We start from the raw sequence: 27626 nt of genomic DNA on the forward strand, positions 1-27626 counted from the left end.
AATTTTTGTTTTATATATTTCTCTACAGAGGAATACAGTATGTAAATCCATTCAAAGGACCAAGAAACACACGTAGCGGGTCCCAGAGTGGAGGAGATTCAGGGTGGGGACATGCTGTTCACAGGTACTTGTGTTGTCTGCATTTTAATGAGTATGTATTGATAAGTTGTTTGGGGAATTACATTCACTATCAGGAGATGATGAAGGACAAGTAAGCCTGGAGTGCTGCAGTCCATGGGGTCGCAAAGAGTTGGACACAACTTGGCAACTAAACAAACAAAAATCTTTCTTTAAAGTTATCCTTTTAAAGGGTGGTGGGGGAGGGATAGTTAGGGAGTTTGGAACTGACAGGTACACAATGCTATATTTAAAGTGGATAACCAATAAGAAGCTACTGTATAGCACAGGGAACTCTGCTCAATTGTATGTAACAACCTAAATGGGAGAAGAACTTGAAAAAGAATACACATGTATATATATAACTGAATCACTTTGCTATACACCTGAAATTAACACAACACTGTTAATCAACCATACTCCAATATAAAATACAAAGTTAAAAAAATAAAATAGAAGGGAAACATGGAAATAAAAACAAGATTCTCAGCCTGATCTTCTACCCATCCATATACAGATGTCCTCTCCTGCACCATCCACAGCCCTGCCCACATGGGCTACATGAGGGGAAATGATCACTGGATTTAGAATTCTGACAAACACAAAATGGGAGTGGTAAAATAATAATATAATATTCCTTATTATATTATATCATAAGATGATTCTTCTATGACTTAGCATAAAAACATAAATCTTATAATTTAATATTTAAGAATCACCTTAATATTTTCTGTTTTCTAATCTTATACAATGATCACATATTATCATCTAACTGGGAAAAAGTCTAAACTAGCGATTTCAGTGGGAGTGATTTTGCCCTCCCTGGCAATGCTGGGCAACATCTAGAGACATTTTCGGCTGTCACAACTTGGGGAGCAGTTGCTACTGGCACCTAGTGGGTAGAGACCAGGTTGCTGCCAAACACCCTGTGATGCACAGGACAGCCCCTGCAACAGAGTTATCTGGTTCGTGTCAACAGTGCCCACGCTAAGAAGCCCTAATCAAAGTACAACACTTGTAAGTAACACCCCTATTTATGCTCACTTCCTCACTTTGTAGCTCTGATTATTTATAAGACACAGTGAGAAGGCTGGGCTCCTACCTGAACAGTGAACTGGTAGATCATGACCAGGCTGACTGCCATGGTGATATTGGCCAATAGGGAGAAGATGGACAGGGCTCGGAGGTTCCTGACGAACACCAGTAGCACCATGAACGGCAGGAACGTGAGCATGTAGAGTCTCGAGTCCATAGTGGGTGTCAGGATCACCGTCTCGTTGTTGTGGCAGTTGCTGGTGGTCCCATTGGCCATTTCTATCACCTAGAATGATGGGGAGAAACAGAGACAGCCTCTCAAATGACAAAGGCCCGTGACCCTACCACCGGAAGGGGTTCTAGGCTAAAGGCTCAGTGTGAACAAGGTCGTATAGGAAGTCAGTGGTCATGGAAACATCTTCAGAGATCTTCCTAATTACGAATAGCAACCCAACTGTCAGAGCTGGGATTGATCACATTGTACCCAAAGACAAGAAAGGACTTTCCTGGTGATCCACTGGTTAATAATTCACCTGCCAACAATAGCGCATAGCGGACATGGGTTTGCTACCTGGTCCAAGAAGATCCCACATGCCACGGGGCAACTAGACCCATGCGCTGCAACTACTGAGTCTGTGCTCTACAGCCCACGAACCACAAGAGAAGCCATCATAATGAGAAGCCTGAAGGCCACAACTAAAGAACAGCCCCTACTCGCTGCAACTAGAGAAAGCCTGTGCACAGCAACAAAGACCCGGCACAGCCATAAATAAATAAACAATAAAAAATACAGACAAGAGGACAGCAAGACATCCTAAGGTTTCTCGACACCCTAGGTCTTAAAATAAAATCAAACGATGCTGACCGTGTTCTATGTAAAGTGTTAAAATCTCAATTCTCACGGTGAACAAAATTGGCTTGGGAGGGATCCTAAACAGAAAGCCCACTCATCTCTTGCCATTCTTTTCACTAGGGCCTACCTGTTTAAAGTTGTCAGCCAGAAAGACAAAATAGATACAGCAGAATCCCAGCTGCGTGACGATTAGGAAGAAGTCCACAATGCGCCTGTGGGTGGGGAAGGAAGATAAAAGATCAAACAATAGAAAGTAAGACAGCCAGAGAGATGGGAGTTTGAACAGTGCTTCTTCCCAAGTCATCACAGACCCTTCCCATCAGGTTACAAGGATGAGTGTGCCCTGATAAGAGGAGAAAGTGTGCCACTGGTCTAGAGCCCTGGAAGAAGGTGAGGGAGGCGCTATCCATGTGGTTCCCGAGAACACCTTCCTGGCTGCACGCCAGGAATGCTACCTGCAGTCAGGCAGGCCCGGGACAGTCCTGAGCCTGGACTGGCCAGAGTGGAGCACACATAAGGACCACTGCCCTGTCCCGTGGCTACCCCTTCCCATGGCCCGCCTGTCCCATCCCATCATGTCCGTCCTAAAGTCACAGGGAGCCCTTAGCATAAGAGCCCAAGAAATGGACCCCTTCCCAGTCTCTTTCTATAACTTGGATCAAAAAACCAACTGACTCTTACATAAGGACATGGAAAGAGATGTATCAAAACAGGCTGTGGTTGAAGCACAGTTACAACAGCAGCTCGTCACAACCTACCGGTCATCAAAGGGAAAATGCTTAAATTATAGGCCATTTTAGATGGAACAGTACACAGCAGGTAAAAAGAATATGTTAGATCTACGTGTGCCAAAACAGAAATGTCTAATGACCTTTAAGGGAAAAAAAAATCCCACCGAGTTTCCAGTCAGAATGCATAATATGGTAATTAGTATAAAAAATGTGAGGAATCTGTACATGTTTTTACATACTCAGAAAACTCCAGGAGAATATTCATGCAACTGTGACTATACTTTTACTCTTCACTTTATGTTTCTCTATCTTGTTCCAAGAAAAGCTGTTGTTGCTGCTTTTTTTTTTTTACCACGAGTACACATTAATTTTATTAAAGGAAGGAAGGAAGGGATGGAGGGATGTAGGGAGGAAGGGAGGAAAGAAAGAGAGGGTGAGGAATTGGGAGAGAGAGAAAGAGAGAAGGAGGAGAGAGAGAAAAACAGAGATGCAGAAAAGGAGAAAAAAGACTCAGCCAACAACCAGCCAACCAACAGGGGTCACTTGGCAACTTGGCTTCTCCAGGCACAGAAAATGATTTTGCTGAAAGAATTACAGAAACCTGCATCACAGGAGGAAGCTTACTATGTGTGAAGGTAAAAGTCGCCCTATGATCACAAAAAGGAGTTTTTCTGGAGAACATTAATATGATTCAATTTTAAAAAAAGGTGGGGGGAACCTCCTTGGTGGTCCAGTGGCTAAGAATCTGTTGTGCAATGCAGGGGACCCTGGTTCGATTTCTGGTCAGAGAACTAAGATCCCACGTGTCCTAGGGCAACTAAATTCATGCACTGCAATGAAGATCCTGCATGCTGCAACTAAGACCCAATGCAGCCAAAGAAATAAACATTAAAAAAAAAAAAAGGATCCAGCCCTTGATGTTATCAGTTTTCTACATCAAAATGTACCATTGCCTCAAATGGGAAACAAACAGTAGAACACTTCTCTGCAGGTGTCTGAAAGATTACCAGAAGGAGAAATTTCCAAACACCTCCCATGTCAGCTCCTGAAACATCTCTCCCTAACAAACCCTTTGGCTCTAATTCCCCTCACGTTCCCCTTGAAGCCCTGTTTCTCCTGCCCAGTGTCCATCCCTGAAAGCACCTATCAAGTGTGCTTCTCACTGGCACAGCGGACAAGAGCATCTTTAGGGCTTCTCCCCGCCGGGGCCCCAGCGGTGCACTGCTAGCTCCTGACCCTCTCTCTACTGGTGTACCCTATTCCTGACCTCTTGTTCTCAACAGATCTCCCACACATCTTTCTCCTTCTCCTGGAGAGTCAGGACCATGTAATATGGGGAAACCATCCTCCCTATACCTGGAATTGCTTTGCACCACTTACAAGAGTGTGTTCAAATGTCTGTTGACCAAAAGAGGGGATAAAATACCATCACTGGTCACAGCCTGTCAAAGCTGGAAGAGCCCTTAGCTACCTTTCAGGCCAGTGCCCTCCTGTCTTACCAATGAGGAAACTGAGGCCCAGGGAGAGGAGTGAGCACATAGCTCAAGGTCACACAAATGACCACTGGCAGAGCTGAGCCCAAGCAACGTTCTTCCCACTAGCGACATGGTCTTCCACCCCTCACCACCCTATCTGAACACCCCCACACTGGGCAGCCACAGCCACAAAGAAGGAAACCCATTACCTTCCCCAGTGCGCGTGGTTCCGGAGCCAGGAGACGGGGCTGGCTTCCAGGCCATACATCACTGTATCCCCATAGTCCACAAAGGGCTTGTTCAGTCTGGGAGGAAGCAAGGGAGGGGAAGGGCACAGTGTGGGGTCAGACAATGACAGGACAAACAGAGTTCACGGAGACCTGGGTGGGTTCCCCACCTGCCACCCCAGACACACCACCGAGTCCTTAGCCTGATGCGTTCAAGGAGCATCAGTCTGAAGTCAATGGGACAGTTACTTTCCTTATAATTAAGAAATCATCTGGAAAATCTTTTCAATGGGGTACATATTGCAAAGCACATAAAACTAGAATCTGGTCTCTGCACACTGGTTATAAGTTAGTGTGACAGATGACGTATGTGTGTGCTCACTCAGTCGTGTCCGACACCTTGGGACCCCATGGACTGCAGCCCGCCAGGCTCCTCTGCCCATGGTATTTTCCAGGCAAGAACACTGGAGTGGGCTGCCGTGCCCTCCTCCAGGGGATCTTCCCGACCCAGGGATCGAACCCACGTCTTCTGTGCCTACTCTAGTGGCGGGCGGATTCTTTACCACTGAGCCACCCGGGACGCCCATGTGACAGATGACAACAAGCTAAAAAAGGGCACAGAAACTGCCAGAGGAAGGCCGTTAACGAGCGGCCACCTTCAGCTAGCGCAGAGAGCCCAGAGTGATGTGTGCTGAGTGCTCACTTCCGGCGCTGGTGACGGAGCCCGGAAGGACAGTCTGTCACTCGAGAGGTGCACGGAACACTCTCACCTGTAGCAGAAGTGGTGAGCACACTTCACCAGGATACGCATGCAGTGCACAGCCACGAGGCCAATCACCAGCAGGCTGAGGGGACCCAACTGTGGACAGGCGTGGCGGGCCAGGGAGGGAGAGACAGGCAAGCAGGGTTAGAACTGGAACTTGCACATGATCAAAACGTGACTAGGGTACCTTCCAATGACAGAACTACTGGCAGAGCACTCGAGAAACAAATGTGCTCACAGAGATTAGTTGAGCAGGAAGGGCACCCTCTGAACCTCGGCAGCCCTTCTAGACAATTAATCTCCCTGAGGAGAAAGACACAGATTAGGCTGTTTCAAGACTGCTGCCTACTCAGAATAGAAGGCTCCTGGGACTATCTGGGAAGAAGAGACAGGCTAAGGGCTGGTGGGAGGGGGCGAGTTCTGTCTAGAATAATGGCACAGGCAGAGGACAAATCCAGCCTCTGAGCTACCTCTAACTTTATTTATTTATTTTTACTTTTCACATATAATTTTTTTAAGTTGATATTTTGTATTTTCATTTTTATTCAGTTAAGAATTTTTTTTTTCTGGCCTCAAGCCATGTGGTATTAGCTCCCCAGTCAGGGTTTGAACCAGTGCCCCCTGCAGTGCTGCCGTGGCAGCACAGAGTCTTAACCAATGGACTGCCAGAAAATCTCCTATCTCCAACTTTAAAAGAAAGCAGAATGGCTTTGGACAGGCAGTCTATCATGGGGAGAATCAAGAAAGAAAAAAAGTTAAGGTTTTCAGAGTTGTCCATCTAAGGGCAGGGCATGGAAAGACTATAGAAAATGGACAGAATTCTGTTATTCTTTAGTCAATATTATTGATGGAAATGGCCAGGACCTCCTCCTTACCTCAAGTAGCCTCCATGAAGGCAGGAATCTTTGTTTGTTTCACTCACTAATAATAGACTTAAGAATCTAGAACAGTGCCTGGCACACAGCAGATCCTCAAAACATACCTTTAGATGAATAAACCTGAACTCTGCTTTTTCTCAACTGCATTTGAAAAAGAAAAGCTTTCCATTTCAAAATGTTTTATATGAAGTAAATTAAACACACCCACACACACCATCTCCTAAAATTTATCACAATACTTCCCTGTACTGACGCAGACCCTTACCAAGATGCCTGCATTTTTCACCGCCAGAGGCAGCCCCAGGAGTCCTGTGCCAATGTTGCTTTTTAGCAGGTGGATCAGGGTCTGGAACCATCTGAAGTGGGAATAAGGCAGACAAGGGCAGGTTAACAATAATAAGAGGTAACATTTATTGAGTACTTACCACTGAGCTAAGTGCCTTCATGAATCATCTCATTCAATTTCGAGCATGGCAGGCATATTCTTTACCACTGAGCCACCAGGGAAGCCCAGAATAACACTATGAGATAGGTATTAACTTCATTTTACACAGGATGAAGCAACTTGTTCAAGGTCACACACCTGAGTGTGAGCCTGGATTCAAACCTAGGTTGTCTAGCCCCCGAGCCCACTCTCCTAGTCACTGGGCTATAATGTCCATTCCCCGAGGCATCTCTGAGTTCACCTTGCTTAGAGATTAGACCAGAGGGACAGTATGGTCTCTCTCCTGGTGTATTGGTTTTCACCCTGGAACTTTCCACTATAAAGACTCAGATCCAGAATTGCAACAGAGGATTCCAAGCATAACTGTGTAGGACAGACACATTGCTGTGAGTAAAGAACCTGGGAAATAGCAAAACAGAAGCCCCCAGTCCCTATCAGAATGTTTTATGGAACATGAACAGAGTAAAAGTCATATGGTCCCACAGTCCCTGCTGTATTGTGTATAAAAAAAAAAGTCAAATGCCACAGAGTCCTAAGATAGGAGAAGCCCTCTTCAGACAGTCACCAATTATCTTTCTGCCTTGAGAACAGTGTTTCCCCTTATCTGTTATAGACTGTCCCTCTCAAGCTGCAACTGGAAAGCCTCTCATGTGTTATTATTTTTTCACTCAACAAACACCATCTATAATGTGTAAAACATGGTGTTAATGCAGTGGTGGAAACTGCATGGATCAGACGTGAACTTTAGTCTCGACAAACTAATAAAAGTCTGCAGGAAAATAAGGCAGACACATGAAAAAGATCAGACATGATACTACTTTGCCCCAGACTTCCTCAAGATTTGGTCCCTGGCACTGTCTGGAAATTCTTCTCCACATATAACCTAAATACCTCCTAAACAATGCTTCCACATAAGTCTTCCAAACTTCAATTTAGTAGAAACTGAAAGCAAATCATGTGTTAACTTGTGGTGGTGGTTTAGTCACTAAGTTGTGTCTGACCCTTGCGACCCCATGGACGGTAGCCCGCCAGGGTCCCCTGTCCATGGGATTTCCTAGGCAAGAACACTGGAGTGGGTTGCTATTTCCTTCTCCAGGGGAGCTTTCCAACCCAGGGATCAAACCAGGGTCTCCTGTATTATAGGCAAATTCTTTTCCATTGAGCCGCCGGGGAAGCCCAGTAACTTGTAAGAACCATAATAAATAAGATCCTTCTACACTCTCTGGAAAGGAATTTTACTCTCGGTAACCTTTCTCCCTCTACCTCCAGGAAGAAAATCTCTTACTCTTCCAACTGTCCCCAACTTTCTCATGCAAGATCAAGAAAACTGCTTCAAGTGTGAACGAGAAGAGGTGAATGCTCTCCTGGACTAAACTAAGAGATGGCAAGAGTGCAGGGGTGACTCTTCCATTATCAGGAGTCAGTGACCAGGAAATTATGGGCAGAATGATGGACCAGTCAAATTTCTATCTTGGCAAATGTTTAATCCACTTAAGGGCAAAGGTAAGCACTTTACCAAAACTACCTGCCTCCTGGGCCTCCCCAAAACACCTCTGGGCTGGGTTTCATAGGAGATCAGAACCCTCCAGTTCTGATTCTGCCATTAATTCATTATGAAAATTCCCTTCCCTCTCTGGGCCTATCGTCTCATATGAGAGGACTGGACCAGAACAGCATATTTCAACTCTGAAACAGCAGGGCTTAAGCAATTGACCAAAATTATTCTTTGTTAAAATAATTAATGTATTTATTTTTGGTGGTGCTGGGTCTTTGCTGATGCGCTTGGCCTTTCTCTAGTTGCGGAGAGTGGAGGCTACTCTTCATTGTGGCGCACAGGCTTTTCACTGCGGTGGCTTCTCTCATTGCGGAGCATAGGCTCTATCGCGCGCGGGCTTCAGTAGTTGTGGCACACAGGCTTAGATGCCCCGAGGCATGTGGAATCTTCCCAGACCAGGGAATCAAACCCATATATCATGCACTGTCAGGCGGATTCCTATCCACTGTACCAAAAGGATTTCCAAAATTAAGCTTTTCACCAATGGCCATGAGCTGGGATTACCCAAAACCATATGAGTTATCACAGTATCAATTCCATGGACTAGAGAATCTTAACTATGGGGGTAAGAGGGAAAAATAAGCCTAGCAAATTGTAGTTCTTTTACTTTTTTGGCCTTAGGACCCTTTTATGCACTTATAAGTTATTGAGGATCCCACATAGTTTTTGCTTATATGGATTATATCTGCTGATATATATATATATATGTATATATATTTTATATGTATTTATACATATATAAATATATGTATATATATTTTATAAATTAAACCAAGAAACTTACAAATATGTATTAATTTAAAATAACAATAAACTTACTACATTTTAATAAAAATAACCAATTTTTAACAAACAGTAACTATTTTCAAAAAAAATAAAATGTGAGAAGAACAACACTATCTTACTTTTTTTGCAAATCTCTTTAATGTCTTGTTTGATAGCTGGATTATCTTCTGCATTCAACCTCTTGTGATACATTGCTTTGATGGAAGTCCCTGAAGAAAATCTGCCCTCACACAGATATGTAGTTAGAATGTATCTTAATAGCCTATTCAGGCAACTGGGATATTTTTTATTTGATACTACATCAAAACTCGACACACATAGTTTCTCAGGAGTTAGTTGTAATGTGGAATCTGACCTTTTCATACTCTACTATGTGAAAATACACTGGCACTCTTGCTCCTTGAATAGATCCTTTTACCCACACACAATTTCCCAACATCACACTTTGACCATATAGGAGATACTGATTCCCTGAGCTACATGGATCTTTCAAATGCTGGCACATTTCATTATACAACATTAAAAATAATCACATTCATTAATCATCCCTAATCTCATTCAGTTCAGTTCAGTTCAGTTTTTAGGTAACGGGAAGCTGTCAAGGTCACAGTGCTAGATACGAGTTTATTTTTTCTGATTTTGCTCAAAAGCTCAAATTTCATTGTTGGCAACAAATAGTACTTTTTTTTTTTTTTGTGGCTGTGCTGGATCTTCACTGTGGCTTGAGAGCTTTCTCCAGTTGCAGCATGCTGGCTTAGTTGCACCTGTGGCATGTGGGATCGTAGTTCCCCAGCCAGGGATTGAACTCGTGTCCCCTGCACTGAAAGGCGACTTTTTCACCACTGGACCACCATGGAAGTCCCTTAATAGTTTTTCCTGAGGGGACAGTCTCATTACTTTCATTTTCAAGAAAATATCTAAGTACTCAGATCTGAACGACCTAGTTTCCTAGTTGTTCAGTAGAAGTATTTCATGTGCACTTTCCGTTTTGTCACACAGAATATTAACAAAATATTCTGGACTGAAAGGTCAAGATTTAATAAAATTAGTGACATGACTGCTTCATCAAGGACATGCTTAAGTAAAAAATACAATGATGAGCATAATCTGGTGTTACCTCCTTGATGCATGCTAAGGCACCAGAAATTTTACCCATCGTTGCTTCTGAACCATCAGTGCAAATGTCAACTCAGTGAAAAGACAAATCCCATCTAGTATTATTATGAAAACAGTTTTGACTTCGTGGGCTTCTTAAAATGGTCCTGGGACCCCCAAAGGGTCTGAAGACCATACTTTGCAGATGGCAACTCCAGATAACCTACTGAAGACCGGTTTCAGTCAACTGGTTTCTCAGCCTGCCAGCCTGGCGGAAAAAGTATCAAAGCTCGTCCGAGAGCAGTATAATGTAGCTCAATAGGGCAACAAGAAAACTTTGCCCGAAAGAGTAAAATCTGAGGCCGTCATCAAAGCAGTCAACAGCTTGATAACTTGAAAGGTTAGGAAACAACCTCACCAAACACATTATCCTGGGGCTCCTATCTGCATCCCTGATTGGGGATTCTTACTGAGTCCTAATCCCCTAGAAGAGCCTGATATGCATGCATATGCTTTGCTTCTTGTACTTTGTTCCATGTATTTTTTCCACATATTTTGTTCCTTAGCAAATTAAATAACACAGTGGAGTAAGTCCCCAGGAAACAGGAACCCAGCTCAAAAACTTGTCCCTAACACTTCTCACCTATAGAGCTAACTAGGTCCCAAATCAGCTTATACTTAATCATACCTGGCACATTTCTACATGTAACGCTTCTGGGGATCCAGGCCCCAGGCAAGTACTCAACCAATCCTCCAAGTCCCAAAGGAGTACTTTTCCCTGCACCACTTGTGATGGGCTTGTGACACCTGCCATCACTTACAGAGGGGCTTTCCTGGGCCACCTACCTTGTTTCACAATACCAGGGCAGGATGGGCCCTCAGAAAAAGTACATCCCCAAGCAAGGCCAAGAGAACATTGATCAAATATTCCAATCGGTCAATTTCCAGCAAACAAGGGAAGATAATTTGGCGTTGACTATTAGTTATAACCCAATGTGAAAAAAAAGAGAGTTTCAAAGTAGCTCACAGCCATGCATTGCCTTCAGTATGACAAAACCTATGAGCTACCAATCCTGATGTTGCTAGATGACTGGCTGTGAACTTTAGAGGAGTCCATCTAAAAATGAAAATCTACACCCCATATGGCAAGCACAGAATAGACAAGCTGATGTCTAAGAACAAGGAGCAAAAACTGGAAAGAAAACTAGAGAGAGAAGCTTGGAAGAAGCATTTTACAGTAACCAGAGTGACTTCTGAAGAGAAGCCATCACATGGCATTGGCTGCATTTGGCACTCCTTCCACCTGTGGGAAGTCACGTAGGCAGGTAAGGTTAGGGAATAGAGAGGAAAGATAGTTCTCACTGCTGCTGGTTGGGGCCTAAGCAATCTTTCCCATCAACTAACACTGCAAGCATATGGGGAAATCTACAGTAGCATGCCACAGGAGAAAGAAGCTATGGAGATGGAACCTTTAAGAGCAGAAAACCAGCTACAGGTGGAGAGGGGCTTATAATGTGGGCAGACCGTCTCCTCTAGTTTGGAGTTCACTAGACAAAAATGCCGGAGAAGGCAATGGCAACCCACTCCAGTACTCTTGCCTGGAGAATCCCATGGATGGAGGAGCCTGGTGGGCTACAGTCCATGGGGCTGCTAAGAGTCAGACATGACTGAGCAACTTCACTTTCACTTTTCACTTTCATGCATTGGAGAGGGAAATGGCAACCCACTCCAGTATTCTTGTCTGGAGAATCCCAGGGACGGCAGAGCCGGTTGGGCTGCCATCTATGGGGTCGCACAGAGTCGGACACGACTGATGTGACTTAGCAGCAGCAGCAGCAGAGAAAATGCCATGCACCAGGAAAGACTGCAGCCAGGGGGGGATTTACCAGTAATGAGCTCCAAGAGAAGCTCCCATGGTCTCCTTGGGCAGTCACAGGGGAGAGTGTAAGTCAAGGACATAATGGATCCCTCAGTGAGTCACACCCAACTCCCAAGGGAACACACAGAGGATGATGATAAAGCTTGAGGAATAAACAGAAGGGCTGCAGAAGAAAATTTTAGGGCTACCGGACAACTCAGTGGAGTAGAAAACCCTCTTCTCAATCTTCTCATTTGAAGAGTCAATCCGCATAGCTTCACACGGGGGTCCTCAATCTTATATTTGGAAAAACTGAGGCCCACAGAGGGCCAAACTAACCCAGATGAGACTTGGGATTTAGTTTCCAGAGATAAGGCATAAGCCCTCCTAAGAGCATACAAAGCAAATCACCTCTTCTTTTTCTTTTTAAAGATTTTATTTATTTATTTTGATGTGGATCTTTTTTTAAGTCTTCATTAAATTTGCTACAATATTGCTTCTGTTTTATGTTTTGGTTTTTTGGCAGCGAGGCATGAGGGACCTTAGTTCCCTGACCAGGGATCGAACACACATATCCTGCATTGGAAAGCGAAGTCCTAACCACTGGAGTACCAGGGAAGTTCCCTCTTCTTTACCAACGCCTTGAATCTTTTAGGACCTCCCTGGTAGCTCAGCTGGTAAAGAATCCACCTGCAATGCAGCAGACCCCACTTCAATTCCTAGGTTGGGAAGATCCCAGACTTCCCACTCCAGTACTCTTGGGCTTCCCTGGTGGCTCAGACAGTAAAGAATCCGCCTGCAATGTGAGAGACCTGGGTTCAGTTCCTGCGTTGGGAGGATCTCCTGGAGGAGGGCATAGTGCAGGAGAAGTTATTCTTCCCTCTTCCTATTTATTCTGTCAAATGCCCTGGCTTTTGGTGATGGGGACAGAAGTCTGGGGGAGACTTTGCAAAGGGCTGTCTGTACTGGACTTGGAGTTATTGAAGCTTCTAGCACAGATGACCCAAGGTTCTAAATTAAGAGAATGTTCTCTCTAGAAATTTTTCTTATGTTCAAGCTGTTACTTAGCATCAGCCTTCTGCGACCAACGCAGGTGAAATGAACAAAGAGTAAGAAACAGAGAGTAACTGACAAAGAGCTCAGATCTCAGCACCATCACTCACTTCATCTCTTTACGTGTTACTCTCATCTGTAAAGTAGGGAAATGATAAAATCGGGGGTCAAGAATAACTCAAAGGGAGATGACATTACTAACACAGAACGTGGGAGTGTGATTCCCACCCCTCGGGCAGACAGAACAGCTACTTACGTTGTGCTGTTGCTTTCCCCAAACCGCATGTAGGACCCCGAGGAAGAGAAGTTGTTCAGGCCTTCGGACGGGCTGTCCTCCGGGCTCGCATCGGTGGAGCTGTAGTCACGGTAGTCCTCATCCCGAAGTCTCTGCGTGGACATGGTGACTGGGGGGACAGGGGCGGCGCTCAGACCTCCAGCGGCTCGTGCCTTTAGCTCCAAGCCCGGGGTCGGCTCTAGGGCAGAAGCAGCCATTGTCACAGAGCTCAGTGACACTATGGTGTTCAGTGCACTATGGATTAAGTACAGTGAGAACGCCTGATACTGACAGAAATAAAACAGGTACAAAGTACACACGGGCGGGATGAGCTCACTCGACGTCTGCCTCCCAACCGATGGTGCCGCATTCACAAGTTTCTAAGTTTGCCAGCACACCAGGACAGAACAAAGGTGAGGCACTGCTTGGGGTGGGAGGAGATGCAGACAGGCACCCCTTGGAAGTCTTTCCTATTCCTCAGGTTGGGATTAACAACCCCTTCCAGTAAGCTAATTTCTTGGACCCCGAACAATAGTGACATTTTATCCTCATCCATCTTCCCCAAAAGCAAGCTTTTAAAGGACAGGAACCTAAATATTCCTAAGCTGTATTCTATTTTTCCTATGCATTCAGTACAGTAAGAACCTTCTGCAGCCCAGAAATCCCGTCCAGATCATCTGATTCTACTCAAACTCTCCACTAGGTCCCAAAGCTACAAAAGATGCTCCCTTTCTCTCTGCCAGGACCTCTGGTATGTTCTATACTCTTTGGTGTATACTCACTCTCTCATCCCAGGACTCTTTTCTTGCAACCAGCATGAATATTGAGAAACGGAGCTAAAAGCAGCTCAAAGGAAGACTAGGAACATGAGAGGTACCCGCCACTGGCCCTTGTTGCAACATCTCCCTTCCACCCGTCTTCCTTTTTAACAGATCTGCCAATTTTTTAAAGATAGTGGAAGAAGAAAACCTTCCTATTACATGCAGAGGAAGGAAAGAGAGGATGGTATCCCCTGGGTGGTCTTTGTTTTAGTAATTAAGCAGCAGGAAAGAGAACAACAAGGACTTCGGTAAGATACACTACAAGCATACATTCCAAGAGCTGTGTGAGCTCCCAGAATATGAGGGTCTGTTGCTAAAAGAGCCGTTGGAGGTCACACCAAACTGCTCATTTTACAGATAAAGAATCAACCCTCCCAAAAGCTGAAGGGACCTGCTCTGCTACAGCCAGGTAGCAGCCAAGCAGTAAACATACATCCTGACACTCCGCGTGAATCTGGAAACATCACTGAATACACTGACAGTTGCAGTGCTGGAATATCATAATGAAAGACAGTCAACTTCCTCCAGGAATCTGCAATCGAGTAAGGAAGAAAAAGGTTCATGAACATTAAAAATTACAAATAAAAATCCTTCTGACACTTGGCAGACTGGTACGACCACCTGCCTACAAAGTGCTTTCCCCTATCCTGAGTCTCATATGCTGCCTCAGATGCCTGGGAGGAGACAGGACCTCCGAGGGCCATCACAACGTGCTGTCCCACCTGACACATAACATTAGCTGCCAGAGACTGGACAGCTCCGTGTCAAGCGCTCCCAGAAGTCCAGCCCCTGGGTATTCTTCGGACCCCACCTGGCACCTGAGTGATCCGGGGTGATCTCATTTTCTCTCACCAACCACATGACCTCATGAAGAAAGTGCTTGGCAGAAAGCCAGAAAAGGACTTGGAAGTCCCAGAGAGGATCCTCACTTCACCACCAGAGCTGACCTTGCTAAGCATCTAAGAGGGCATCATTTACTCACATGGTGGAAGAATTCAAGGAATCATCTAAGCTCTTGGGGCAACTAAACCCCTAAGAAGGCTGGGGTGGGAGGAAATCTATAAAGTATTTTAATGTGAACAGTTGAAAGCTGCTACTCAGGTAAAATCGATTAAGTGAGTTTCTATGCAGGACATCCCTGATGGTTCAGTGGCTAAGACCCCATGCTCTCGTTGCAACGAGCCAAAGTTCAATCCCTGATCAGAGAACCAGATCCCACATGCCGCAACTAAAGATCCTGAGTGCTACAACTAAGATCCAGCATGCCAAATAAGTATCTACGCGTGTCAGAAGTGTGAAAAGTGAAAGTGTTAATTGCTCAGTTGTGTCTGACTCTTGCGATCCCATGGACTGCAGCCTGTTCAGGCTCCTCTGTCCAAGGGATTTCCCAGGCAAGAATACTGGAGTGGGTAGCCATTCCCTTCTCCAGGGGATCTTCCCAATCCAGGGATCAAACCTGGGTCTCCTGCATTTCAGGCAGATTCTTTACCATCTGAGCCACTAGGAAAGCATGTCAGATGACCTGGGTGCTAAAGCTGCCTCTTATCACCAGTTTGCTCAGTGCCCTGAAGCAATTCTTATTTGCCTCAGGTCTTAGTTCCAAATGCTAAAAATTTGGGTGTGGGGGGTATGGTATACTAATCTATCTCTCAGCATCTCTTCCAGGAATCCATGTAATTCTTTATGCAAACAATGGCTACTTTTGAGTCTCTTCCAATGTACCCAAAGTGTCTGAGGAACAGAAGCCTTCCAGGTGAACCCTGCATATTACCAAGGGAGAGGAACAGAAAGCAGGCACTGACAAGTTCCCCAATCCTTTCCCATCAACCAAGAAACCACTCTTGATACAGATGCTCAATTTATTTCAAACACTGTTAAGAAGCCTCCTCATGTCCCTGTAAAAACTGAAGTGACCCACAGCAGATTATCACTAAGAAAACTGCTCAGAAAGAAGCTGAAATCTATAGATCAAAAGTCCAGTGAACAACTGCAGGATGTGGAAGATGTGGCTTGGCCACTGTGCCTGTTGAAAAAGGAGAATAATGCTACTTACTGGTTTTAGTTGATGATAAGCTCAACAGAAATCAATGATAACACAACAGATGCCAATTCTGCTAATTCAATTCTTGGTTTCACTACAAGAAAGAACCTCAGGGAGATGACAGATTGGTCTTCTTTTTGCCATACCTTGTACTCTGTTCCAGGCAGCACACTATAAGGGGGATAATGATAAACTGCGGTATAGCCAGGGGTCAGCACCAAGGTCACTAGGGGGAAAGAAGGCAGCTAAATGAAGAATGGTTGGAAGTCCTGAGAAGGTTCAACCTGGAGAACCGGTAACTCAGGAGGTACAAAAACTGTCTTTCAAAGCTGTTCTAGGGATCAGATTCAGGTACAAAAATTGTCTTTCAAAGCTGTTCTAGGGATCAGATTCAGGTACAAAAATTGTCTTTCAAAGCTGTTCTAGGGATCAGATTCATCCTTTGGAGCCTCAGAGATTACTCAGAAACATGGTCATTAGGTGGAAAGTAAAGGGAGGCAGGTCTTTGGCATAAGGAAGCCAACTCTCAAAGGAGTTACCCACAGGACTTCCCTGGTGGTCCAGTGACTAAGACTCAACCTTCCAATTCTGGGGGCCTGGGTTTGATCCCTGGTTGGGTAACTAGATCCCAGATGCCACAATTAAAGATCCCGTGTGCCACAACTAAGACCTGGCACAGCCAAATACATAAATAAATAAAGATATTTTAAAAATATCTGGGTGTGTGTGTTTGTGTATTAAAGGCAGTATCCAGGAACTTCCCTGAGTCCTTGGTTCAGGGGTTAAGACTCCATGTTTCCCCTGCAGGGGTACCAGGTTCGATCCCTGGTCAGGGAACTAAGATCCTACATGCTGCATGATGGCCAAAAAGGAAAAAAACAAAACAAAACAGGAGTTGTCCAAATGGATCACTGGATCATTCTAGGAGATAGCGTATCTTATTCTTGGAAAGTTCCAAGCAGAGGCCTTTCTCAGAACTGCTAGGCAGGAAATGAAGCCTGTAGAAGGTGGGTATGATCACTCTCTGGAGGTTACTTCCTTCTAGGGCTCTTCTGGCAACCAAGGCCTTCGTGTCTTTTCTCTAGCTATCCCCACTTAGCGCTAGTCTCCTTGGCCACCCTGCCCTGAGCTCTCTGTGATGAAATCTGGTTTCCACCATCTACGGCTATAATTGCCCATTCCTGCCCTGTGGGAGTTTTAATAGATGCTGTTAACTGTCCAAATGAGGGATATAATATTTAAGAGTTCAGAACAAGCTTGTTCTTCCAGTTCTTGAGGACAATGAACTGAGTTTATACAACATGTGTGGTCCATCAACACAAAGTAAAAAATCTCCATAAAATATTTAGATTCAAGAGAATACTAAGTAAAAAGTCTGCATGTTGGGTGACAAATATATATATTCAAGTGTACATTCAAACCAAAATTGAATTGAAACATCAACTCTTTAAATAACCTTGATAAATGCTCTTCTTTTTCCTTATATAAAAATTATTTTAACTAATCAATAATTGCTATTTTAAGGTCTTTTCTCACTTATTTCATATCTACTCTTCCTTAAATCAATGCAGTATACACACAAATGATGTTAAGTTGTAACATAATGGTCCATCATTATATTAATAAAATAATTTGCTTCACTAGCTCCCAGTTAAATTTTGAGCTTCTGCTTATTTTAATGATTATCTTATATCAGAGCTAAAAAATTCCCACACAAAATTTTTAATTTTCAAGTCACATCCTTGGAGTAGAGTTAGGTGAATAGGGTTTTTTTTTAATGGTTTTACTACACAAATGATTGAACTAACCTAAAGTGTCACTAGTAATATATGGACATGCCTATCTCTTCATAACCCTGCCAATGTTGGATTTTCTTTTTTTTTTTTTTGGCCATGCTACATGGCTTGTGGGATCTTAGTTCCCCAACCAGGGACTGAACCCGGGCCCTTACAGTGAAAGTGTTGATTCTTAACCACTGGACAACCAGGGAACACATGGTTAGTATCATTTTTATTTCTGATATTTCTGATGAATGAGTGGCTCCTTGTATTTATTTTTATTTTACATTTCTTTAATTTCCAAAAAAAGACAACTGATAGTCAAGACTTTAAAAGCATCTTTCCTCCACCTATCAGACTCATAGCTTTGAAAATACTTAACTCATTTTTGAACTCACTTTTGAAAATCTAAAATGTTCTTAAGATAGCTATTTAAAAGTTTAGCGATGGGACTTTACTGATTGTCCAGTGGTTAGGACACCTTGAATTTCCAATGCAGGCAGTGCCAGTTCAATCCCTAGTCAGGGGGTTAAGATTCCACATGCTGCACAGCAGACTGGCCAAATTTAATTTACTGATTAAATTTTATTCCAAATTTCAGTATAATAAACAGGATGACTTCCAACAAGGAGAATCCATTTATATGAATTTGTAGGTCTCTTTGGGGGCACACAGGAAAGTCAAGGAGGGGAAAAGAGAAGAGGGCAGGAAAGGCACTACAAGTGTCAGTTCGCTTCATTACCAAAGGCACTCCTAAGGGTGACTTGTAAACACATAAAAATATTATCCACTAAAAACTATCAAAACTAATAAATTCAGCAAAGTTGCAGGATATAAGATCCATATACAAAAATCAGTAGTATTCCTATACACTGTCAGTGAACAATGTGAAAACAAACTTGAGAAAACAGTTCCATTTACAACAGCAACAAAAAGAATCAAATATTTAGGAAGAAATTTAGCCAAGGAAATGGCAGCCCACTGCAGTGTTCTTGCCTGGAGAATCCCAGGGACGGGGGAGCCTGGTGGGCTTCCCTCTATGGGATTGCACAGAGTCGGACACAACTGAAGCAACTTAGCAGCAGCAGCAGCAGCAGCAGGTGTAAACTTGTACATGAAAACTATAAAACACTATCGAGAGAAATTAAAGAAGACCTAGGTAACTGAGAAAACATCCCAATATTCATGAACTAGAAGATTTAACACTATTAAGATGGCAATATTCCTTACACTGATGTACAGATTCAGCTGAATCCCTATCAAAATCCCAGCTCCCCTTTTGCAAAAATTGACAAGCCAATTCTAAAATCCATATGGAAATTCAAAGGGTCCAACACAGCCAAAACAAATCTGGAAAAAAGAAAAAAGCTGGAGGACTTCCCAATTGCATAATTTAATGCAAAGCTACAGTAACCTCAAGACAATACAGTATTGGCATAAGGACAGACGTACAGATCAACTGAACAGAATTGAGAGTCCAGAAATAAACTCTATACCTAGGTCAAGTGATTTTTGACAAGGGTGCCAAAACAATTCAATGGAGGAAAAAATAGTCTTTTCAACAATTAACGCTGGGACAACTAGAAATACACGTGCAAAAAAAAAGAAGCTGGAACTCTACCTCCCACCATATAAAAAACTTAACTCCAAATAGGACTTCCCTGGCAGTCCACTGGTTAAGACTCTGTGCTTCCAATGCAGGAGTCACTGGTTCAATCCCTGGTCAGATAACTAAGATTTCATATGCCACTCAGAGTGACCAAAAAGAAAAAAAAAAATTCAAAATAGATCAAAAACCTACATGTAAAGGTTAAAACTATAAAAACTTTTAGAAGAAAACATAAGCATAAACCATTGTGACTGTGAATAAAGCAGTTTGTCACATATGACAGCAATAAACACAAGAAAAAATAAATTAGACCTAATCAAACTTTAAAATGTTCATGCCTCAAAGGATACAACCAAGAAGGTGAAAAACAACCCACAGAATAGGAAAAATTTTCTGTTAATTATATTTCTGATGAGGTACTTGTGCCCAGAACATATAAAGAACTATTATAATTCAATAATATAAAAACGACCAAGGACCTGAATAGCTGTTTCACAGAAGATGTGAAAAAAGCCAATAAACATATGAAAAGATACTCAATATCTTTAGCCATCAGGTAAATGAGAAACAAATATCACAATGGGGTATCACTTCACGTCCACCAGGATGGCTAGAATCAAAGACAAGTAACAGCAAGTATTGACAAAGATGCAGAGAAACTGCAGAGAATTGTCTCTTATGTTGCTGATGAGAAAGCAAAATGGTGCCGTCACTTTGGAAAACAGTCTGGCAGTTCCTCGAAAGGCTAAACATAGTTACCATGAAGAGTACTGACAGTGTTGGTCACTCAGTCGTGTCAGATGCTGTGTGACCCCACGGACTGTACTGTAGCCCGCCAGGCTCCTCTGTCCATGGGATGCTCCAGGCAATACTGGAGTGGGTTGCCATTTCCTTCTCCAGGGGATCTTCCTGAATCAGAGATTGAACCCGGGTCTCTTGCACTGCAGGCAGATTCTTTACTGTCTGAGCCACCAGGGAAGCCCATAGTTACCACGTGACCCAGTAATTTTGGCTATTAGGGATAATGCTGCTATGAACATCTTTGGGTACATTTTTCTACAGGCATATTTCTTCATTTTGGTATGTACCTAGGAGTGGTGGACAGGACCCAGCAATTCCACTCCTAGGTACATACCAAAATGAACATGTATGTCCATAGAAAAATGTACACACAAATATTCAGAGCAGCATTATTCCTATTAGCCAAAAAATGAGGGGGAAAAAAAAACCTGATGAATGGATAAATGAAATGTGATATATCTATACAATGGAATATACTTAGCAAAAAAAAAAGAAAGACAGATATGAAATACTGATAGATGCTACAACATGGATGAACCTTGAAGACATTATTCTAAGGGGAAGAAGTCAGTCACAGAGGAACATTTGGGAGCTGGGAGGGATTAAGGGGTGACAGCTAAAGGGTTGAGTTTCTTTGGGGGTGATGAAATGTTCTAAAAATGACTGTGTTGCACAACTTTGAGAATTCAATAGAAAAGCTGTTGAAACGTATGCTTTAAATGGTTGTATGCTTTAAATGAATGTCTATGTGAATTATATCTCAATAAAACTGCTAAAACAAACCGATCTCTGGGCCCAATCTGATTCAGCCTCAGCATTTAACAGGCTTCTTAGACAATCCTGATTATAGGCAGATTTATATAAAGATCTCAAAAAATATATGTATATGATCCTATTATGATAGGTACACCCCAGGCCTCAACTCCTACCAAAGTTTTTGGATTGGTGATATATGCAGATTAAAAGTACTACTATTATTATAAAACAATTACATTTTCTAGAACACAGAGAAGCAGTGAATTTTCTAGATATACATTCTCTTCTCCATTGCTGGAATTCCAAAAACACGAACAAAGACATAGACTGTGTTCCTATATGTGGTCAACAGGGAGGGAAGTAAAAATGTCTGACATCTACATGATTTGTTTTCGAGGACATGGGATAGTACTCCATCTGATCTACCACAGAATCACTTCCCCTGACTTGAGACTCCTGCCTGAGAGTGTGGTGCATGGGCAGACATGAAACAGCTGCTGACCTCAGCAGGCTCTGCACAGGAGCAGCTGAATGAGCAAACACACTGATTTTTACTCACCATCATAAAAATCTCTAAACATTAGCACCAGGCATGACTGACAGGTGACCAAGCTCCAGCTTCCCAGTTATACATGAGAACACCAAGGCCTCAGCTGGTTAACACTTTGGGATCAGAACCCAGCATACCAGATTTCTAGGCCAGGGTTCTTTCTAACACACCACCTACTCTCCCTAAAATCTCCCTGGGAACAGAACTCGGGCAGAATTAAGTCTACAGGGGGAATCCCACATAACAAAAAGTACATGAGTTCAGAGCGTAGTTATGTGACCCTAATCTCCCTTTGTCTTACTTTCCTCATCTGAAAAATGGTATTAATAACACTTACATCACAATATTGTTATGAATGTAGAAGTAAAAGATGTTAAACATGTTGCTTGGTGCATAATGGACACTTATTAATGGCAGCAACTATGAGATTACTAGAGAGAAGGAAGTTCAAGGCAGGGAGTCACTACACAAACAAAGTGCCACAGGACTTCCTCCATCCTATAGGTCCCCATCTCAGAAACAATGATCTATCTGCCAAGAGCATCCCAGTAACCCATGGAGACAGAATGCTGAACTTCACAGAAAAGGGAAGCACAGAGGAATCTTTCCTACTAGATAGGATCACTGAGAACTGGCCCTGGGTGTCAAGGATTCCAAGAGAAACGTCTGGGAGAAAAGAGCAGAGATAGCACCAAATATAGCATCAGGAGCTTACTCTTTTTAGTATATGTAGAATGTCCTATCCAATGGACCCCACACTCATTAAATAGAAGCTAGCTTTGTGTGCTCAGACCCAGATAGGCCTGGCCAAAGGAAGGAGGTACAGGATTCCTCCAAGATCTGAGTTAAGACTCAATGTGAACTTCCTCTTCGAGAAAAAGAGAAAAGCTAGCCTAGGACTTAGAGGGTAGTCACATACTTCTGGAAGAAATTATGAGGACTAGTCAGCAAAAGTAGAAACCAAAGTCCACTCACTCAGCCCAGTTCTAGGATCTCACTCCAAGTCAGAGTGGAAAGAAGGAATATATCATTAACAGTAATGTCTCCTCAGCATCTGATTCTGGAAGAGGTATCAAGAACCTAAAGAACTGAGACACCCGGTGGGGAAGGGAGGAGAGAGAGGAAAAAAAAGAAAAAGCAGAAGCAGTTAACATGAGAATTGTTATCTAAGCAAAGAGAAAAATAAAGCATGCACAAAAGTGGACCCGCTGCTCCACTAACTCTACTTCACATCCCACCTAACAAGTCCAGTCCTAGAATTTCACATAATCTCAGAGTTAGAAGAAAACTTAAAATATTATCTAGTCTGATCCTCTACCTACCACATTCCCAAAAGTAATTGCCCAGTGACAATGACCTCTAGTGATAGGGACTGCCATACTCTGCACCAATTCTTTTAAAGTTCTTATTCTCACCCAACAGGGAAGGAAATGGCAACCCACTCCAGTATTCTTGCCTGGAGAATCCTGTGGACAGAGGAGTCTGGTGGGCTGCTGTCCATGGGGGTCGCACACAGTCGGACACGACTGACGCAACTTATCATGCATGCATATACTGGAGAAGGAAATGGCAACCCACTCCAGTGTTCTTGCCTGGAGAATCCCAGGGACTGAGAAGCCTGGTGGGCTGCCGTCTATGGGGTTGCAGAGGGTCGGACATGACTGAAGCGACTTGGCAGCAGCAGCAGCAGCAGCATTCTCACCCAAAAACCACTTCCCTTATGGTATTTCCATCCACTGGTCCCAGTTGTCGTCTCTGAACACTACAAAAGAAATGGAATCCGCCTCCATATACTGCCTTTAAAATAGACAAAGTTCTGAGCACTTCAAGCTGCCACAGTGATGAGACCAAATGAACAGATACATGCTTCAAAGGGAAAACAAGGACTCAAGAGCAGCCAATTATAAATGGCACAATCAGAAAACAAAGAGAGAGGGACTTAACATCATCATCAGAGCAGGCTCTGTTGCATAAGGCCTCCACCCCAGTCTCAAACTCAGAGCAAATGATCTGAAGCCTTTGGTGTCCTCTTCACTTCAAGAACACCTTTTAAAAAAACCACATTCTAAACATACAATCATGTTAATTACTGTAAAATAGGCTCTCAAAAAGAATCAAAGAGGCCCTTGATCATACTTAAAATAATAAAAGTCAAAATCATTTTCAGCTGTCAGCATTTAGCTTAGACATAATATAAACAGTAAGAAAAAGAGGTGGATTTCATGGCAACCTACAAACAAGTAGGGAAACTGCTTCCTGGACAACTGTATTAAGAAACAAATGGAGCGGGGAGGTAGGCTCTCTCTGGTTAGAAAATAGACTGAGATACAGAGAATGTCAGAGCAGAAGGAGACCTTAGGGCTTCCACCCCATCACTGTACAGACTGAGAAATCTAAACCCAAGCAAGGATGGCAGTCATCCCGGGTTGCAAAGCAAGTGTCAAAACTAGAACAAAATCTCCTAATTCCCCAATCTCGGTTCTTTCCATTACACCAAGCTATCTTCTTTCAGCAAGCCTCAAATAACTGCAAAACATTCATCGGAATAATCAGTAATCCTCAAATCTGACAAGCTACATTAAAAACAAAGCAAAGGTCTTGACATTCTTCAAGTTAATGCTAGCGTTCTCCACAACCTCAGCTGGGAGCCGCCTACCCTCCCAAGAGCATCATACTCTTATTTCATATTTTGGAATGACTTACACAAAATTGCAGGATGCTTAAAAACAAAACCTACAGAATGATGAGTTTGCAGAAAAATCGGGGAACAGTGAATGAGGGAACCACACCCAGAGCCAAGCCGATCTAGCAGCAATTGAGAATGCAAAGCTGAAAAGGGGAGAAGAACGAAAGAAGGAAAAGGGGGTTATGGTTTTTTTTTTTCACCTGTCAAATTTTCTGCAGGAGGCAGTGTGGTGAAAAGCAAAAAGCCGCTGGAGTTCAGGAGACTTGGATTCTAGTCGCAGGGCTGCGACTAACTCACTGGATGACCTTAGGCAACCCCTACCTTTTCTTGGACCTCGATTTCCTGAACAGCTCTAGAAAGTGATTGCAAAAGATAATTTCCCAGAGTCCTGGTAGTTCTGGCATTCTATGACCCAAAGACCGGCTATCAGCAATCTCCCAGCACGGCCCCCGCAACTGCCGGGTCACCTCCCCGCGATGTCTGGACCACTGTAGGAAGCGCAGCAGAAGCCCTAGATGGTCTTTTCGGTGATCCTTCCCATCTCTAGACCTGTTCCCACACCTGTCAAACAGGATGGGGAGGTCAAAGGAGACAGCGCGAAGAACACCCCTCATCCGGGAGGGGTGCCCACAACGCACCGCAGCTGCCACCGGGGAGCCGAGGCGACCAGCACTCGCAGCCCAGGCCGGTCTGTGCCGGACTCGGACCATCTGCTGAACCCGGAGGAAGGCGACTTGGGTCCAGCAGAAGGCGACCACCCCCCGCCAGCCCCAGCCCATCAGCGCGCGGACTCACTGCTCGGGTTCCGACTCCAGCTCTGGCTCCCACTTCGGTGCAGCAGCCCACCAGTCCACCAGCTCCTGCCTCAGCTCGAAGCCCCAGCCATCCCCGGGCTCCGCTGCCCAAGCAGCCGCTTCCGGGCCCGTCACGTGACCCAGGCGCTCAAACCCTAGGCCCGGATCACGTGCTCCCGCGCGCGGCTACGCCTCCCCTCTCGTGGGCTCGGCTTCGCAGCGCCACCTGGCGACGGGGAGCTGAAACTGCGGGAACGACGGTGCTCTGAGTGGTGGGACTGAGCCGGGCGTCGAACATCTGGGCACCAGCCGCGAGCCCGGCGTCGCAGAGCACAGTCACCTCAGCTGTAGGCTTGTGGAAGGTGGCTCAGTTTTTCACCCGCCGGACTTTCTTTAAGACGTTTCAATGACCGTATGTTGCTTTTATAAATGAGAAATAATACATCTTTTCAAAACTTCAGTCATATTTTTAAACTTTTACCAAACATATGTGGTGGCGACCGGAAGTGGGACTCTGAGGTAAGGTCAATTCTATCTTTTTAATATATTAAAAAAATTTAAGTAACATTTTTGAATGACAACTTTTCAGTATGTTTGAGGTGTTTGTCTTTCTACGCTTCTCTTTTACTTTAAAAAATTTCTTTGAAAATTTAAAGATTTTAAGATTTTTAATTTAAACTTAAAAAGTTAAAGATTTAACTTTAAAAAGATTAACTACTCAGAGAAACAAACCCACAAATTACTGATAGAGCTACAAAATGGATAAATCTTAATTATACTGAAAGAAGTCAGAAAAAAAACATTGTTTATATAATCTATAAATTTTAAAATAATCTACAGTGACAGAAAACACATCAGTGGTTGCCTGGGAATGGTTGTTGAGGTCAGGAGAGAAGAAAGTGATTATAAAGGGACATAAGGAAACTTCCCAGGTGACATATACGTCCACTATCTTGACTGTGGTAATAGTGTCTCTGGTAAATATACATGTTGAAAGTTATCAAGTTATACACTTTAAATTTGAGCAGTTTATTGTATGTAAATTATACCACAATAAAGCTGTTAAAATATTCAGTAAAAAATATAAGTAGAGTGGCGGGGCCTGAGGAGGGGACTTATGGCAGGGAAGCAACTTCGCAGAGACCATGGCTGAGGCGGGAGCCCCCAAGTTCCTGTGACAGCACCGTGAAAGGCTGGGAAGCACTGCGCGCCCCTGTCTCAGTGGCTGCGCTTCCTGGGCCTGGACAATAAAGCCGAAGAGCCAGAGGAGGGGAAAGGCAGGGACCAGAGCCTGGCCAGCAGCCAGCCATGCAGATAGCAAAAGGGCGCCACGGCGGCCAGTGACAGCAGCTAGGCCAAGAAGCCCTCTGCTCCTGGCTGCCTTCAACCTCGACTCCAGGCTTCCCCAGACCCCTTTCCCAGGGATTCCAACAAGGCCTTTGCCCCGACCCCGGCAGAACGTTGACCAACACCTGGTGGCCAGTGAAGGTTTACAGGCTCAACAACAATGAGCAGTGGGATGACCAGGGCGCTGGGCATGTCATCCAGTTGTGTGGAGTGGCTGAGGGCATGTCTGTGCTAGTCTGGGCCATTGGAAGAGGGAATGGCAAACTACTTCAGTATTCTTGCCTCAAGAGCCTCATGAACACAAGGAAAAGGCAAAAAGTTTGGATCCTGGGAGATGAACTCCCCAGGTCGGTAGGTGCCCAATATGCTGCTGGAGAAGAGTGGAGAAACAATGGAGACACTTGACAAGCAACGAAGAGACAGAGCCAAAGTGAAAAGAAATGCCCAGTTGTGGATGTGACTGGGATGGAAGTAAAATCTGATGCTGTAAAGAACAATATTGCATAGGAACCTGGAATATTAGGTCCATAGATCAAGGTAAATTCAGTTCAGTTCAGTTCAGTTCAGTCGCTCAGTCGTGTCCGACTCACTGCGACCCCATGAATCACAGCACGCCAGGCCTCCCTGTCCATCACCAACTCCCGGAATTCACTCAAACTCATGTCCACAGAGTCGGTGATGCCATCCAGCCATCTCATTCTCTGTCGTCCCCTTCTCCTCCCGCCCCCAACCTTTCCCAGCATCAGAGTCTTTTCCAGTGAGTCAACTCGTCGCATGAGGTGGCCAAAGTATTGCAGTTTCAGCTTTAGCATCAGTCCTTCCAATGAACACCCAGGATTGATCTCCTTTAGAATGGACTGGTTGGATCTCCTTGCAGTCCAAGGGACTCTCAAGAGTCTTCTCCAACACCACAGTTCAAAAGCATCAATTCTTCCGCGATCAGCTTTCTTCACAGTCCAACTCTCACATCCATACATGACCACGGGAAAACCCATAGCCTTGACTAGACAGACCTTGGTTGGCAAAGTAATGTCTCTGCTTTTTCATATACTATCAAATAGAAGTGGTCAAACAGGAGATGACAAGAGACATTGACATTTTATGAATCCGTGAACTAAAATGGATGGGAATGGGCAAATTTAATTCAGATGACCATTATATCTACTACTGTGAACAAGAATTCCCTAAAATAAATAGAATAACCCTCATAGTCAACAAAAGAATCCAAAGTGCAGTAGTTGGGTGCAGTCTCAAAAAGGACAGAATGATCTTGGCTCCTTTCCACGGCAAACCATTCA

The 27626-nt window shown here is 44.0% G+C and overlaps 1 protein-coding gene across 3 annotated transcripts in view; it reads right to left on the reverse strand.

Moving 5' to 3' along the window:
• SLC36A1 (solute carrier family 36 member 1) overlaps nt 1–25140 on the reverse strand; it is a 49411-nt gene extending 24271 nt beyond the window's left edge. Inside the window, exons 1-7 of one of the 3 annotated variants that reach the window (XM_055430210.2) lie at nt 24983–25140; nt 13128–13275; nt 6345–6435; nt 5209–5297; nt 4421–4516; nt 2133–2217; nt 1220–1438 (exon numbers count right to left, since the gene is read on the reverse strand). In XM_055430210.2, coding sequence (XP_055286185.1) covers nt 1220–1438; nt 2133–2217; nt 4421–4516; nt 5209–5297; nt 6345–6435; nt 13128–13270 — 723 coding nt within the window. In that variant the 5' untranslated portion in view covers nt 13271–13275; nt 24983–25140. Of the gene's footprint in view, nt 1–1219; nt 1439–2132; nt 2218–4420; nt 4517–5208; nt 5298–6344; nt 6436–13127; nt 17732–24982 lie in introns of those variants that run through there. The other 2 variants (XM_055430211.2, XM_088838551.1) reach the window with 2 other exon arrangements.
• Between the last annotated feature and the right edge of the window lie 2486 nt (nt 25141–27626).

The sequence above is a fragment of the Moschus berezovskii genome, chromosome 8, assembly GCF_049115385.1.
Source record: "Moschus berezovskii isolate FMDL1 chromosome 8, NW_MosBer_1.0, whole genome shotgun sequence".
Taxonomy (NCBI): Eukaryota; Metazoa; Chordata; class Mammalia; order Artiodactyla; family Moschidae; genus Moschus; species Moschus berezovskii.